Genomic DNA, 17,071 nt, shown 5'->3' on the forward strand with positions numbered 1-17,071 from the left:
GACTGGACAAAAATCATGCACCTATGGATGAGGACAGTGGGTGGGGAGTGAGGGCGGAGGGTGGGGCGGGAACTGGGAGGAGGGGAGTTGTGGGGGGGAAAAAAGAGGAACAAATGTAATAATCTGAACAGTAAAGATTTAATTAAAAAAAAATAATTACTTTATTATAAAAAAAAAAAAAGAAAGTCTTACTTCCCACAGGAAAATTATCATATAAAAAGTTTCGTTCTTAGAAACTACCTTCATGTTGTAAAAAATGCTAACATTCACATAACATTAAATAGAAAACAAAAGCAAATATATGATTTCAGAAACAGTTCTTAAGTATGAACAGTTCTTAAACAAAATGCTTAATTTTTATAAAGTATATACATTCTTTTGTTTTTTCTGCACATGCTGCATATATTTGAACATGTGAATTACACATTATTTTATTGCAAATCCAGACTTTTCAATATATTTTTTTGTAATTTTTAAAAAGATTTTGTATTGGTTTTTAGAGAGGAAGGGAGAAGGAAAGTGAAATATCGATGTGAGAGTGAAATACCCAACAGCTGCCTCTTACATACCTCCTACCAGGGGATCGGGCTTACATTCGGGCATGTGCCCTGACTAGGAATCCAAGTGGGCTACCTTTGGTGCAGGGGACGCCACGCAATCGAGTCACACCAGCCAGGGCTAGACTTTTCAATATATTTCCCCGAACAGAAGTACAAAAAGGATTGCTATTCTCTCTAAGAATTCTAAATCATTTTCGTGAGTTATCTAGATCCAACCAATGCTTCAAGATCTAGCTCAAATGCTACTAGCACTATAAGATTTTTCTTAACCCAGCCTAAAGTAGTTTCTACTTCCCTTGAATGTCAAAATATTGTCTGTTATTTATACAGCAATAATAACATACTAAATGTATTGAAGTATTTTTATCTAGTTATGTTTTACATACTTATATTTGTTTATCCCCACTGTAGAGTATAAACTTCAGAAGTCATGTTCTCCAATTCTCTACAACCAATCTATTACTGGCCTACCTTATGAAATCCTACTTCCTGTAAGGAGCATAAACATAAAAACACACACAAAACAAACTCAACAGAGGAAGACAAAAAGACCAAGATAAGGAACTACACATATATGTAAAATAATGTCAAAGACAGAAAACACACACACACACAGCCCAAGCCTTAGAAGCAGAAGTCCCTTTCCTGCAGCTTCATAAACACCTGCTGGTTTGAATGTAATTTAATAGCTAGCCCTATATGTCCAAATTCTGGAATTAACAATATGTTCAAAACGGTCTTCCTTCAGAAAATACTTTATAGGATCAAATTATCTAAAATTTCTTGCAAATGCAGTTAATACTATGTGCCTTATAGGATATAAACCATGTTTTCGATGCTAAAAAAAGACACATCCACATTTTAATCATTTAAGATTTTAAAAAATAACCCAATGATTCATAAATTGTATTCTTTGTATTTTTAGAATGGCTCAGGGGATTTGTGTGATTCTCAAACCTCCTTTCTTAGTTCCTAAAAAAAACCTTCATTTTATTTTTACAATCTCAGAGAAAAGGGGGAAAAGTATGGAGAAAATAAAATAGCTTCATAAAAATAATTCAGTGTTATATTAAATGCAAATTAATGATAGGCTAATAAGATCACAACTTAAAAAAAAAAACAAAAAACTAACCACTATAAAAATTTAGCTTCAATATCTATTCTTTTCTTGGAAAGAGATGCCTGAAATGCATATTAACAACTTTAGGTCTGAGTGATGGGGGGTCTAAAGGAAGGATTCATGAAGAAAGGGAAGGGCAGCCCAGCCAGTGTAGCTCAGTGTTTGAGCATCGAGCTATGAACCTGAAGGTCACAGTTTGATTCCTGGTCAAGGCACATGCCCGGGTTGTGGGCTCGATCCCCAATGTGGGGTATGCAGGAGGCAGCCGATCAATGATTCTCTCTCATTATTGATGCCTCTCTCTTTCTCTCTCTCTCTCTCTGAAATCAATAAAAAATATATATATTTAAAACGGAAGGGCAGAAACAGAACCAAAAATAAAAAAAGGTAGTTTAACAAAAATAGCCAAGAACTGGAAACACAACGGGAAATGAAGGAACCTGTATCTGAGATGAACCTAATCAATATGCATAAGCTGAACAGTTGTTACTTTCGAAAAGGTGGCAGTGTTTTTAAAGTAAAAGATCAGCACTAGAAGTGAGGTGTGCTTAATTTTTTTTTTTTTTGCCTGTGACCTTCAGTAAATCATAGATCCAACCTAAATCTTGGTTTACTCACATTTCCACTTCTATCATTTTGTGTGTATGTGTGTGCACCAATGACATAACAGTAATTAAGGTATACTGAATTCTTGCTATATGCCAGGCACTATTCTAAATGTTTTATATGCATTATATTTCATTTAACGTTCTGGACAGCCCTATAAAATTGGTACCTCTACTTCCCCCATTTTATAATTAGGAAATGGAAGCTTAAAAAAGGCAGGTGATTTGCCAAAGATCACTTCACTCACAAATGCAAAGCAGAAACTAGAACTCAAATATGATTCAAGAACTACTCTCTTAAATGTTTTCTTACACTGACTCTCAAATGATATAAAGGACATAGTTTATGAAGCATCCTATCTAATAAAGACGGAATATGCAAATTGATGGCAACTTCTAGACAAAGATGGCTACGCCCACAGCCAATAAGGAGGGAATATGCAAACTGACATGACAAGGCAAGAGGCAGAAAGGCAGCAGTGCCAGCAGCCAGGGGAAGGAAGGCCTATTCTTGCATGAATCGTCCTGCATTGGGCTTCTAGTTTTAAAATAACCATTCAAATGTAAAATGGTGTTATTATAATTCTTTTAAGCTTTTACTTATTTAATTCTTAAATATTCCAACTGACTTTTAGAGAAAGAGGTAGAGGGAGAGAAACATCTATGTGAGAGCAAAACATGGATGTGCTGCCTCCTGCACACCCCCTCGTTGGCACTGAGCAGGCAACTTGGGCATGTGCTCCAACTGGGAATTGAACTGGCAACCTATTGGTGAATGGGACAACACCCAACCATCTGAGCCACACTGGCCAGGGCAATTTTTACTTATTGATTGAGTTTAGAGAGGAAGAGAGAAACATCTATTTGTTGTTCCACTTATTTATGCATTCATTGGTTGATTCTTGTATGTGCCCTGACCAGGGATTGAACCTGCAACCTTGGCATATTAGGACAAAGCTCTAACCAACTAAGCTGGTAACCCACATACCAGGCCAGGGGGTATGTATTATAATTCTTATTTGCACTAACTGAAATGAATCATCACCAATCAAACAACAAAGCAAAATAGAGTTAAAATATTTAAAACATACACATGTGGATTTTTTAAAAGATTATGGCAATATCAATGATATAAAGTCCAGTACAAATTTTGGTTGCCTGTGTAAAGTTTTTACAGGCTTAACGAAAGATTTAAAGTAATATCAGCTATAAGATACAGTAAGTTTAAAATATAAGTCATCACTTAGAGCTTTTTCTCTTCTATTATTTCACATTAAAACTTGAATGAAATCAACAGGAAAGAATTTATTTCAGAGTGTTTGTCAGGCACTGTTTTCACACTTCACAAGTATTTTCTCATTTAATTCTCATAACATCCTCTGAAGTACTTATAATTATCCCATTCACAAATGGGAAACTGAAGCACAGAATGGTTATGTATAAACGGCTAAAAGATCATAGAGCTAGTAACTGGAGCCAGTACTCAATTCAGGCAGTTTAGTTTAAGAATCTGCTCTTATCTGCTAGCTCTGCTGCATTTCAAGGAATGGTGAAATTAAAACAACAACAACAAACAATAAAAAGTAATAATAATAAGGATAATTGTCCATAACAAGAATGGAGATAAGGCCCTGGCCCGTATGCTCAGTGGTTAGAGAGCCAGGGTACCCACTGAGGGTGTGAAGGGTCACAGGTGCCATTCCAGGTCAAGGGTATGAACTTGGGTTGCAGGTTCAATCCCCAGCCCATTGGAGTGCACACAGGAGGCAATCTGTTGTCTCTCACATCAATGTTTCTCTCTCCCCACTCCTTCTCTTTCATTCTCTAAAAATCAATGGGGGGGAAAAAAACCCCATATTCTCCTGAGGATTAACCAAAAAGAAAAAGAATGGAGGTAAGGAATCACTTATCTCAGCATACATGCTAACACTAAGGAACACATAAAAGAGATACCTTACTCTACAGGAATTTGAAAAGCAGAAACAGTCATATGTAGTTAACATCGGTAATTTGTATTCAAAATTATTTCTCCTTTGATCCTAATAACTCTACGAAGTAGACAAGGCTGGTATGGATTCTGCACTTGAAGCAGCGGAGGCTGAGAGGGTGACTTCCCCGATGCCTTCCTACTAGAGCTCTTAACCGCGGCCACAACCAATCCACCTATTGCAGGTGTGCAGTATTCTGAAGTAACTCCACGTGAGAATACATTCTAATTTTACGTTCACGGAGATCAAGGGCCACACTCAGTTTAAGCTGCCCAAGACAAGCTGACTCGTCTAGGGGACACGCGGACTCGTCATTTAGCACGAGTGTATTTTCGCGAGAAAATGAGAACAGTCAAAGCATCTCTTCAGAGTGCTCTGTGGATGAACGAGATAAATACACGCCAAGTGCTCAACATAGCGCATCATCTCGGAGTTGGTTCTACGCCTTTGCCCAAGTAAACACTTGCTTTCCGACCCGAAAATGAACAAGCCCAGGAGGTAAGAAAGAATCCGAGGGAACGGAGGGAGTGCCGAACGACGCTACGTTTTTTTCTATTGTTAATCCTAACCCGAGGATACTTTTCCCATTAATTTTTCAGAGGGGGGGGGGGGAGGGAGAGAGACATCGATCATATCGATTGGTTGCCTCCCACACGTGCCCCGCGAGCCTGCAACCAAGGCACCGGCCCTTGACCGGAATCGAACAGGGGTCCCTTCAGTCCACAGGCCGGCGCTCTATCCACTGAGCCAAACCGGCTCGGCAAGGCGCAATACTTTTAATCAATGACCCAAAGGAAGTGCTGGCGGCGGCAGCGGCCGTAGGGGCAGGTCTGCGCCGGTTGGACCGAAGCTCGGACCGCGGCAACAGAAGCCCCAACGCGTGGTCCTTCCCCCCGGCTACTCCCCACTACCCTCAGCGCTAGACTTCAGCCGTTTAGCCGCCATTGGCTGGAGAGCTGCCCAGCCCGGCCATTCGCCCAGCCCGGCCCTAGGAAATGTACCTCAGCTACAAGATCACAAGTGGTGCGGCAGAGAACACGAGCTCAGTCACGGCGCAGAGCGGACAACCGGAACTCCACCCTCTACCTCTCTGATTGGGTAAACGCGCCACGGAAACTGAAGAGGATTGGTCAGCAACAGAGAGGCGGGCCCTAGCGCAGGGAAGCGAAAGAGGCGGGGAGACGCGAGGAATTGCCGGCAGCCGGCCTCTCTTCCGATTGGCCGACAGCAGGACGTCTGCGCCTGTGTAGAGCCAGTTTACGTAGATCGCCGCACCCCACCGCCGGTACGCTAGGTGACGTTACCAGAAGTTTCAACCGCTCATTGGTTGTGATGAAGGGTTAGCCTCCTGGCTGCGTGGCCAATAAAGGGCAAGAATCAAGCGGGTTCCGCCTCTTCCGCTGGGGACGGGGTTCTTCCGTTGACACTAGGCCACGTGAGTTCCTTCCTGGGTTAGATGCGAGAACTCCCGCCGGGCCAATGTTGGGTAGGGAATTGCTATAACGTCTCAGAAGTTTCTCCTACAGGTGAGACATCCTTAGCAAGAATACACTCAGAACTTCTAAGTATGACTCAAAGGAACCAGTCTTTTACTCCCTCTTTGGCGTGGTTGTGTCGTTGGCTGAAAAAGTTACCAACTTAAAGGTCGCTCCACCTCCCCCGCAGGGAACTCATTTGTAGTCCCCAACGCGCAAGTCCTATATCTTGAAATGTGGTGGTTGCCACTGAATCCTCATTAACACCTGCTGACGTCCTGATGTGTTGCGATATGTTTTTTTTATCCATTAAAGCCAAAAGACACTTAGTTAAACTGAAAAGACTCCATGTACATGTTTGTAAAGGAAATATTAGTGTTTCAGACACTTTCCTACTCAGCTTGGTGCTCTGCTAGTTGTTCGTAATTACCATACTAGGGTGAATAGTAACATGTCTGGTTTGTAAAATTTTTACTGTGACGACAAGACGGTCTTTTTGATATTAGTGTATATTTGAGAAAATTTGAAAAGTACCCTTGCCCTAGCCGGTTTGGCTCAGTGGATAGAGCGTAGGACTGAAGGGTCCCAGGTTCGATTCCAGTCAAGGGCACATGCCTGGGTTGCAAGCTCAATCCCCAATAGAGGGCGTGCAGGAGGCAGCCAATCAATGATTCTCTCTCATCATTGATTGATGTTTCAATCTCTCCCTCTCCCTTCCTCTCTGAAATCAATAAAAATATATTAAAAAAAGAAAAGTACCCTAAATTTAGCAACTGTACATACTGTGAGATAAATGCAAGATGACTCTCCAGCCATGGGCAAAATTTGAAATGAATAAAACTATTGAAAAAAAAGACCGTATGTAATGATGTTTACTTTGAATTTATATTAGTTCACACAAACACTCCATTCATGCTTTTGTTCTAGCCCTCCGGTCCAGTTTAAGGACCCATTGTGGCCCTCGAGTCAAAAAGTTTGCCCACCCCTGCTAGAGATACAGGAAGAGAATTACAACCCCTCTTTGTATTTACTTTTTAATCTCAACATTTTTCATGTCAGCGTTTTAAAAGCTGTATACGTGATATAGCAGTATAAACCTTTTGAAATATATATGTAGATATATATGTATATTTGTTAAAGTCACTAAATCATTTTTTTCAACGGGGACTATTACGGTGGGGTTTTGTAATATAGGAGAAAAAAATGGGCTCAACATTGAATACAACAAGAAAAGTGGGAATTTCTAGTCAAGTAGTTGGTTGTTGTGGGGGGGGGGCGGTCTGTGGATAGAAAATTACTAAGAGGAAACATCAGAGGGTAAGGAGAATTATTGTTAGATCTACTCAAAAGATTCTTACTGAAAGCAGGCTAGGATAAGAGATATGCCTGGAGGATAATGTAGGGTAAAGAACCCAATCAGATATTGAGGGAGAGGAATTCTAGATAAAATGACTTAGCAGGATTCTTACTAGAACTGGACACTACAAGGAAGGACATAGGAGCCCAAGGTCGGACCTAGTCAAAAAGCGAACTCTTGTTTATACCGCCCTTCCCCCCTTCCCACATGCACTCACTCCTATATATAAAAATCTATTTGTGCCCTAACCGGTTTGGCTCAGTGGATAGAGCGTCGGCCTGCAGACTGAAAGGTCCCAGGTTTGATTCTGGTCAGGGGCATGTACCTTGGTTGCGGGCACATCCCCAGTAGGAGGTTTGCAGGAGGCAGCTGATTGATGTTTCTCTCTCATTGATGTTTCTAACTCTCTATCCTCTCCCTTCCTCTCTGTAAAAAGTCAATAAAATATATATTTTTTTAAAAATAAATAAATCTATTTGTATTTGCTATTAAAATACAAATATTTGTATTTGTTATTATTAAAATATAAAGTCCAAATTGTACATAATACTACTTGAAATACTCATGCTCAATCACTGTATCAGGGCTCAACCAGAGTGTTAATATGAGAAACATTTAAACCTGTAGAGAATTTTTGTAAGTTTACTTGAGCCAAACTGATGACAATTGCCAGGAAGCAAAATCTCAACAGATTGAGAAAAGCTCCAGAAAATGGCAGTTTTACCAGTTATTTTATACATCAGAATCAAAGGGGAAGATAGAAGGGGGTTACATGAAATCCACTGGTGGTAGGGAGGCGGGAGAAAGCAAAGCAGGGAAATCTCAGGGATTGGATAAAAAGTAAAACAAATAGACACAAACTTCTTTTACATTTGTGGTTACAGGACAGTCAGCAGTTAACAGGATAACAATAGCAATGAGGGGTTTTGTGGTCTATGTCCTGGTGCAGCGAGAGGTCTGGAAAAAAGGAAATTACCCTGACGTTCCAAAGATATGTTATTGTAGATGCAAAAGACAGTAGGCTCAGTTAAGGTAAAGCTTGACCTGTCAGGGAAGATGCCGGCCTAGAACTTTACTACCCACCATGACTCGCTTTTAGTTAGAGTTTTAATTTCAGACAATCCCATGTGGTTACTGTAGGTCTCTGAGTTTGTAAGGCCTCCCCTGATCTTGTCAAGTTTAGTATGTGGCCCCTTTTTTGTATACAAGAGAAACAGAACCAGGAGGCAATATACATGAAGGAATTTTTTGCAAGGAATTGACTTACACAGTTGTGGGGGCTGGCTAGGGGTCAAGCCTGAATATAGCAGGTTGTTAGAAAAGGCAGGCTGTGCCCCATCCAGCAGGTTCGGTGAGCCTGAGGAGGGGCAGTGAAGGATTAAAGAAGACAGACAAGAGCATACAGCTGGGGATCAGTGGGACGCTGCTGCTCTGATGGAGAGACTACCACAGCCTACAAGCTGAGTCTTTATTTTATAGTCAGAGCACACAAAGCAAAACAAGGGTAGTGGTCAACATGTTTACAATGTTCTTGTGAGTTTCACCTTGTTTTGGCAGCACTTGCTGCACCTCCCACAGCCCATTAGCTACCTAGGAAGCTAGGAAGGGCTATAAGGTCAAGCTTAAATTATGCTAAGATGGCTCTGCCCTCCAAGCTGGGACTTGTTTCTGGCACTGCCACAGGTCAGTCCAGGCTTGACCCTACAGCAGGCTATTTATTAACTCCCAAGCATGAGGGAAGTTTCAGCCCACAGGCAGAATTTCTTCTGGGAAACCTCAGTTCTACTCTCAAGGCCTTTCAATTAATTGAATCAGGCCCACCCAGATTATGTAGGACAATCTCCTTTATTTAAAGTCTATTGATTATGAACGTTAATCACATCTACAAAATACCTTCACAATAACACATAGATGAAGAACTTCAGATCATTTGAGAGTGGGGTTTCGGGCTTAGAAGTCATTCCAGGGAACAATATTTGACACTGTCTTGTATGTGTGGGAGTGGGTTAGAATAAGTTATACAGGACGTACAAATCAATCCCATTTTCCAGCCTGCCTCTCTGACTCCCTGCTTCATTTGGCTGGCTGGTCCTTGAGACCTTGGCCTGACAGCCTGCATTTGGAGCTTCTGGCTCCATTCCTAAGCACCATACTCCTTTGCCCAACTATTGAATCCCAGAGCCCCCTGAGTGTTTCCCGATACCTAAGGCCCACACTTAGACATGCATACTACTATGTAAGGAGTACTTTCTGGCACGTTATCAGCTTTGGAGCTTTTGAAATGTCAACAGGACTGCCCTTGAAGCCAAAGTGTGGGGTGGTGAGGACATCCTGTGACAGGTACCCACTGGTTTATACCAGTCACTATGCCAAATGGTGTGTGTGTGTGTGTTTCAAGATAGTGGTGATATTTTAACTCCTTCCGTTTTAAGATGGACTTTACTATTACCCCTTTTAGTTTAGCACATGAAAGCTGGGGAATAGGCAGAACTATTACTGAAACTGATGGTGACGTTAAAAAAACACACCAATTATCTCCAGGAAACCTCTTCACAGAGCTGATCAAAGGTGGCTGGCAATTTGACTAGTTTAAGCTGTATGTTCTCTTCCTGCCACCTTGAATTTAAAAAGAATGAGCAAACAGTAACATAGCTACTTTAAATGGAATTAAGAGAAGAGAAAAAGGCCTGAGTATATGGTAAATTAGTCTCTGGGTCTTTTATTTAAACAGAGAAGTATGGTTAGGACCAAAAGGAGCAGCTTGGGATCTTGATAATTACTGTGAAAATAAATTCACTATTTTCTTAAATAAGATATGTCTGTTTGCACACACATGTGAAGTTGATTCAGGGCATATGCCACAAAATTGGCTCTAGATGGACAAGCTGAATGTTATTAAATTGCTAAGGCAAATACCACTACAAATTTCCACCGTTTTTCTTTTCTCCTCAATACCTGCACCAATTCTGTCCTGATTCTACCTTTCAGGTTGTAAAACCTGTTCAGTCTGGAAAGTTCCATCAGACACAAATGTAGAAAAACCGGTATGGACTCTTATGTGTATGACCCTATCACCCACCTTCAACTGATTGCTAAACTTATATCTATACTTGCACCCACTATCTCTTATTTGATTATTTATAACAAATTACAGATGTCACTTCATTTATAAAGACTGCTCTCTGTATCTCTACATGATAATACAAAATCATTTATCTGAGCTGTAAAAGAACTATGAAAGCCTTCTGTTTTCATTCGTAGGAGTGCTAGAACTGTTAGCCACCAGACTCAAATACCAATGGTATCCCTACTCATTATCTGTTTTTTTTTAGATTTACATATTGCTTGACTCTCTCATCTCCTATCCTAGGAAAATAGTTATAGGAGATTAAATTTAATTTTCTAAGCATTATAGTAAATACAAAGGGGCTAAAGTAGGTTTGCAGTTGTGAACACACAAAACAGAGTTTATTCTTGTATTGGTATTTATTAATTTTTGTATTGTTTTACATATGAACAACTGTAAACCTACTTTTGCCCCACGCTGTAAATTTTCTTGGCAGAATACACAATAAAGATGGATCTACTCGTCTGGCCGGCGTGGCTCAGTGGTTGAGAATCGACCTATGAACCAGGAGGTCACGGTTCAATTCCCAGTCAGGGCATATGCCTGGGTTGTGGGCTCAATCCCCAGTGTGGGGCATGCAGGAGGCAGCCGATCAATGATTCTTTCTCATTGATATTTATACCTCTTTCTCCCTCTCCCTTCCTCTCCGAAAAAAAAGATGGATTTGCTCTTGATTGCCAGCATCTTATTATCTGAGCAATAATATCACATTGCAATAGAGCCAATGTTTTCTTTCACTTTAAGAAGTACATTATGGTAATGAAGGAGATAAAATAGTCTCAGTGAGAGTTGACATCTTGAATAAATTTTGTAATCAGATGATTGCTCTCAGGCTAATAAAAGGAAAATTTAGAAGATAAAATGAACATTAAGTAAATTTAAGTTTCAGTCATGAATACATTAATTTAATTAACTAGCATTTTTCACCCTTAAATTCCAATATTGAAAATCAATACATGATAGTTTTTGGTTTGAACTATAAAATTTGCTACTTTTGATAATCATTTCCCACTTAAACTTGTGGGATGTAATTTCTCCCATAAATCTCCCATATTTAAAAAATAACATTTGAAAAAATTTACCTAACAACTACTTAGAACAGCATGAACAGTTAAAAGAAGAAAACTGTTTTCAAAAAGCAAGATCATAAATACCAAGTATAAATAGGATAAATTATATCCTTTGCCCCTGAAAGGGCGAGGGCTATGCCCTCCATCTTGCCCCGTACCCTCCATGTTGGGGCAGCCGCCATGTGCTCAGGAGAGTACCTTCTTCCCAGAAGCCCAGGCCCCTGCTGGCCACGCCCGGGATTTCTTTAAACTAACCAATGACAATCAAGGGACATACGCGCCATAGAGATGACCACATCCTGTGTAAGAAGACCCGACTGGCGCCTGGCCAATCGGCAGGGCCCACAGTCAGCTCCCCTCCCCTCACTCCACCCCCTATTAAAACCCTGTTTCTCTCATGGCTGTTTCACTCTGCTTCCGGTTGCTGCGTCAGCCAGGGTGGGGGAGTCGAGCTAGCTCAATAAAGGACCCTCTGCTTTTGCATCGGACTGGCTGGCTCCCTGGTGTGGTCTTTTTGGGGATCTTGAAATCTGGACATAACAGCCCCCACCTCTGAGAATGCTCTGGGTAGGAGAAAAACAAATCTCTTTTCTATAAATAGTGGCTTTGACTGCCTATTTGATCTATCTAAGATAAGGAGAAGCAAGGATTTCAGTTTTACTGGGCCTTTGAATTGACAGATGGTAGCCTTAGAGGTAGATGATTCTGTAACATGAAATGTTTACTGTTTTGGTTATTTCTTACCCACAAGGAGGCCTCTGGGCATGAATAGGAAACTGGAAGATAAAAAAATGAGATACAGAAACCACTCTGAAAAAAGTAACAAAAAACTACATCTATTTACATTAAAAATGTGTTTTATTTAGAAAATATTTTTCCTTAAAAAATTGGCTCATTCATTCAACAAATATTTTTCCCCATTTTTAAATATATATTTTATTGTTGATAGCATTACAGATATCTCCTATTTAACAAATATTTCTGATCATCCATTATGTGCCTGGTATATTTTAGGTCCTGGAGATGATACTGTTGTAATTTAACCTAGTTATGAGTAACTGGAAAGGAGCAAAGGGAAGGCCAAGTATTATGGGCATGCCATTTGTGCAGCGTTGCCAGAAAGCTACAGTTTAGACACATGCCCAGTAAAGTCTGGGTGAAATAGGGAAGGTAATTGACTGACAGTCATACCTGGAGATAGATAATTGGCCACAGTAGCCGTGACCACTGCAAGCATGGGGAGATTTGAGATACTTAATCCCCTAAACTAGGGGTGGGGAACTTCCGGCCCTCGGCCCCCAAAGGCCATATAAGGTCACGAAATCATTTGGTCTGGCCCTGCCAACGCCTTAGGAGTAAGTTGAATTCATTGAATATAGAAGTCTAACTTTTTAAAATACATTTTTTCTTATTGATTTCAGAGAGGAAGGGAGAGGGAGAGATAGAAACATGAATGATAGAATCACAGATCAACCACTGAGCTACACTGACTGGGCAAACTTAATTTTTAAGTTGATAATTTTGTATGGCCTATGAAATATGTTATAAATATCCAAATGGCCCTTGGCAGAAAACAAAGGAGTTCGCTCTCTTCCCGGTTTGTGCTCATGCTCTCTTCACTCCTGGCTTGGGGAGTTCTCAGGCTCCTGCACTTGCCCATATAGCCCACGGCCATGTGGACCCCACACACAGAATGGACTAATGGACTGCAACTAGCCTGATGCTACACAGGACCCAGCTCCACCATGGAACGGAAATTCTGGACATTGGCTTTGCTTCTAGCTCTACTGAATCCCCAGCTGTACATTTTCCGGGACTGGGTTAAGGGAAATGGGACTTTAGAGATGCAGGGATATAATTCCACGCAAATAGAAATCACTCATCCTCCCTTGGGAGTCTCAGAAAATTCTTTTTCTCCAGATATGGTAAGGAATTCACTCTGAGCACTCAGTGGGGAAAAGGATAACAGAGATATAATGTTAAAACAAAGTCCCTGCCCTCATGCAGCTTACTTTCTACTTGGCAGACTGACAATATTGGTAATTTATATTAAAAAGAATATAAAGAGCCGTGCTTGTGTGGCTCAGTGGTTGAGCATCAACCTATGAACCAGGAGTTCACTGTTGGATTCATGGTCAGGGCATATACCTGGGTTGTGGGCTTGATCCCCAGTGTGGGGCATGCAGGAGACAGCCAATCAATGACTTTCATCATTGGTGTTTCTATCTCTCCCTCTCCTTTCATCTCTGAAATCAATAAAATATGTACATATTTTAAAAAAGAGTGATGCTTTAAAAATATATAATTTAAAAAATGTTTTAAAGTATGTAAAGTAATTTTAGCTAATGATAAGTACTATACAGGGTGGAATATTAAAAATACTTGACACTAGGGCTGGCTGGTGTGGCTCAGTTGATTGAGCGTCATCCCATAATCCAGGAGGTCATAGTTCAATTCCCGGTCAGGGGATGTACGAGAATCAACCAAGGGATGCATGAATAAGTGGAACGATAAATCTCTTTCTCATTAGTAAATGTAAAAAAGAAATAGGCCAGCCTTAGCTTTGTTGTGACTAGTGTTAGGCCTTTAGTTGCGGAATCCTGGGAAGGTCTTAGTGCTGGGGTAATAAGAGCAGGGGATGGACTCAGGATCTGGGACAGCAGTTATTTATTTGCCAGCATAGAAGTAGGGTATTTCAATATTACAGCAATTGATGTAGCCATGCTAAAATACATTGACTGAAAATTGGCTCTGGTGCTGTGAAGAAAAATGAAGCAGGCTAAGAGAGTGGAGAATGATAGAACGATAAGTTTACATTCTTTCTGAGAAGTATGTGTTTGTATGTGTGTGCCTGTGAATGTATATGTGCACACATGCATATAGATATTTTATACAACAGTTATCTCTTGGATGACCAGAGATACCCTGTTCACTCCACACTGATGGAGAGACTTTGGTGGGGACAAGGAGTAGAAATGACAAAGCCAACTTTAGACTCTTTTGATAAAGCATCCATTGTGTTGTTGTGGACTGAATAACTAATATTTTAGGACATATGTTACAATGAGTTACTGTTTCCCATAAATTGAACTGGTGTGTATGTGTGTGTGTGTATGGGAGAGAGAGAGAGAAATACCCTTTTTGCAAGACAAAAACCTCGTGGGTGGGTGTATGTGTGTGTGTTTTAAGGGGAGCAGAGTTTATGAGAAGAAGATCCTAGAAATCTCAGGAGTGCCCTTCTTTCTGAGGTCAATCTTTGTCCATGAACTTGATCACATGTCCTCTGAGGTCTTGAATCATCAATTGCATCCTCACTTTATTTGCAATCTCTTCCACAGTGCTATCTTTTCCTTCTTCCTACAAATATACATGTCTTCTGCTCTATAAAGAACGTTCCTGTGACCCTGACTACACATTGATTTATTCCATTTTCTATAATACCTTACATTCTGCCTCTATTTCATTACCTTCATTCTTCAATCTGCTAGAATATAGCTTTAGTCTCTAGGCTTCCATGAAAACCTTTTTCTCAAAGGTCGCAACTCAACTTTGAATTGCCAAATGCAGAGGCTTTCTCTGCTTTTGTCTGACGGGACCTACCTGCATTGGAAAACGTTGACTCCGCCCCTCTCCCCCATCTTGAAACCAAACACCACAGTCCTTTGGTTCTCTTTCATCCCAGTCTTCTTCCAGTCCCTTCGCCTCCTTCTGAATGTAAATGCTTCCAAAGCTCCACAAACAATGGCCTCCACCTTCGCTATCGCAGTCAACCACACTGAAAGCCTTGACATAATTTGACCCTCTTCATTAAGTCAAGTGTTGATAGTACCTGTAAGAAAAAACACATTTTTATGTATCCTTGCTTTCCCCACTACAACCTCCCTAACTCAGCCACTCATGATTTACTTGGACTTTACAACAGCTTTAAACCAACTTTGTTTGCCTCCATTTTCTCCCTTCTCCAGCCTCTTCTCTATAAAGTCACCTATATTTTATCTTTAAAAAGGTAAGAATTCCTTAACCTGCCTACTTAGAACTTCAGTGGACTTTTGATTTTAAAAGGTAGAGTAACAGAGTTTCTCTCTGCCTCCTCCCATTTTCTAAAATTATAAAGGAATGGGAAAAGTTAACCCATAAGAACCAAGCAAACAAGAGAGAAAAAATGAGATTTTAATAAATTTATAGGAAGATGAAAATTGAATGGGAGAGTGTTAATTGATTTAGCAGGGTGGAGGAAGTAACAATTTAAGGAACAAAAATCAGAAATGTAAATGAAAACAAGTTAATGAGTTCTGAAAACCCCTCAGAGGTTCAGTACTTACAGGCACCAGAGGCCACTAGATAGCTTTAGACATGGGACCAAAAGTCTGTCCAAGGACTCCCAGGTCCCTTCTCCCATCCCACACACTCTCAGCTTTGAAAATGGACAGACAGCCAAGTCCCAGACATTGGAGGAAACCTCCAGCACAGTGGTTCTCAACCTTCCTAATGCCGCAGCACTTTAATACAGTTCCTCATGTTGTGGTGACCCCCAATTTCATTGTTACAAATTGAACATAATTAAAGCATAGTGATTAATCACACAAGCAATATGTAATTATATATGTGTTATCCGATGGTCTCAGGCGACCCCTGTGAAAGGGTCGTTCGACCCCCAAAGGGGTCGCGACCCCCAGGTTGAGAACCGCTGCTCCAACATAAAGCAAGTAGGACCTGGAGAAAATAGGGTTGAAGTAGGGAAAACTAATTTTCATTATACTCACAAAGAGAAGAGTTTGCACATAAAACAGGTATTAGTGTGTATTATATCTAACATATATATAACAAGCTTTCTCTAACATGCTAATTACATGTGTAACATATATCAGTTAACAAGGAAGGGCTTGATATACAGATTCTATTTTAAGAAAGAGCTCGTTGGAAATGCAAAAAAATCACAAAACGTAGAATAGAAAGCAAAGATGGAAAATAGAAGAAAAAAATTTTATAGAATTAATTCAGGAGTTTCAATTGATACAAGGTCTGGAATGAGGAGAGAGAAAATGGAGGAGAGGCATTTATCAAAGAAATAATACAAAAATGTCCCCAGAGCCCAGCCAGTGTGGCTCAGTGGTTGAGCGTTGACCTAGGAAACAGGAGATCACAGTTCAATTTCTGGTCAGGCACATGCCCAGGTTGTGGGTTCGATCCCTGTGTGGGGTGTGCAGGAGGCAGCTGATCAATGATTCTCTCTCAGTGATGTTTCTATCTCTCTCTTCCTCTCCCTTCCTCTCCGAAATCAATATATATATAAATAAAATGTCCCTAGCCCTAGTCGTTTGGCTCAGTGGATAGAACGTTGGCCTATGGACCAAAAGGTCCCGGGTTCAATTCCAGTCAAGGGCACATACCTCAGTTGCAGGTTCCTCCCTGGCCCAGGCCCTGGTCAGGGCTCCTGCAGGAGGCAACCAATGGATGTGTTTCTCTCACATCGATGTTTCTCTCTGTCTTTCCCTCCCGCTTCCACTCTCCCTAAAAATCAATGGAAAAATATCCTTGGGTGAGGATTAACAACCACAAGAAAAAACACAAAACAAAAAAATGTCCCTAGAAGAAGACATGAGTCTCCATTGCATCCCTTAAGCAATAAATGAGAACACATACTAAAGGTACATTATTGTGAAATGTCAGTATCCTAGGCTTACAGTATCCTAGACCCAAAAAGCATTCGCAATAATGAGGGGAGTGGGCCATGGAAAATGAAGTCCTCATACCCTATAGTGGGAAGTC

At 40.7% G+C, this 17,071-nt stretch overlaps 1 protein-coding gene across 3 annotated transcripts in view; it reads right to left on the bottom strand.

The window, feature by feature from the left end:
* WDR89 (WD repeat domain 89) overlaps positions 1–17,071 on the bottom strand; it is a 101,245-nt gene that overhangs the window by 23,456 nt on the left and 60,718 nt on the right. For 2 of the 3 annotated variants that reach the window (XM_036309502.1, XM_036309493.1), the window contains exon 2: positions 14,903–15,131. In XM_036309502.1, coding sequence (XP_036165395.1) covers positions 14,903–15,093 — 191 coding nt within the window. In that variant the 5' untranslated portion in view covers positions 15,094–15,131. Of the gene's footprint in view, positions 1–5,274; positions 5,470–14,902; positions 15,132–17,071 lie in introns of those variants that run through there. The other variant, XM_036309508.1, reaches the window with a different exon arrangement.

This window comes from Myotis myotis, unplaced genomic scaffold, assembly GCF_014108235.1.
Source record: "Myotis myotis isolate mMyoMyo1 unplaced genomic scaffold, mMyoMyo1.p scaffold_m19_p_1, whole genome shotgun sequence".
Taxonomy (NCBI): Eukaryota; Metazoa; Chordata; class Mammalia; order Chiroptera; family Vespertilionidae; genus Myotis; species Myotis myotis.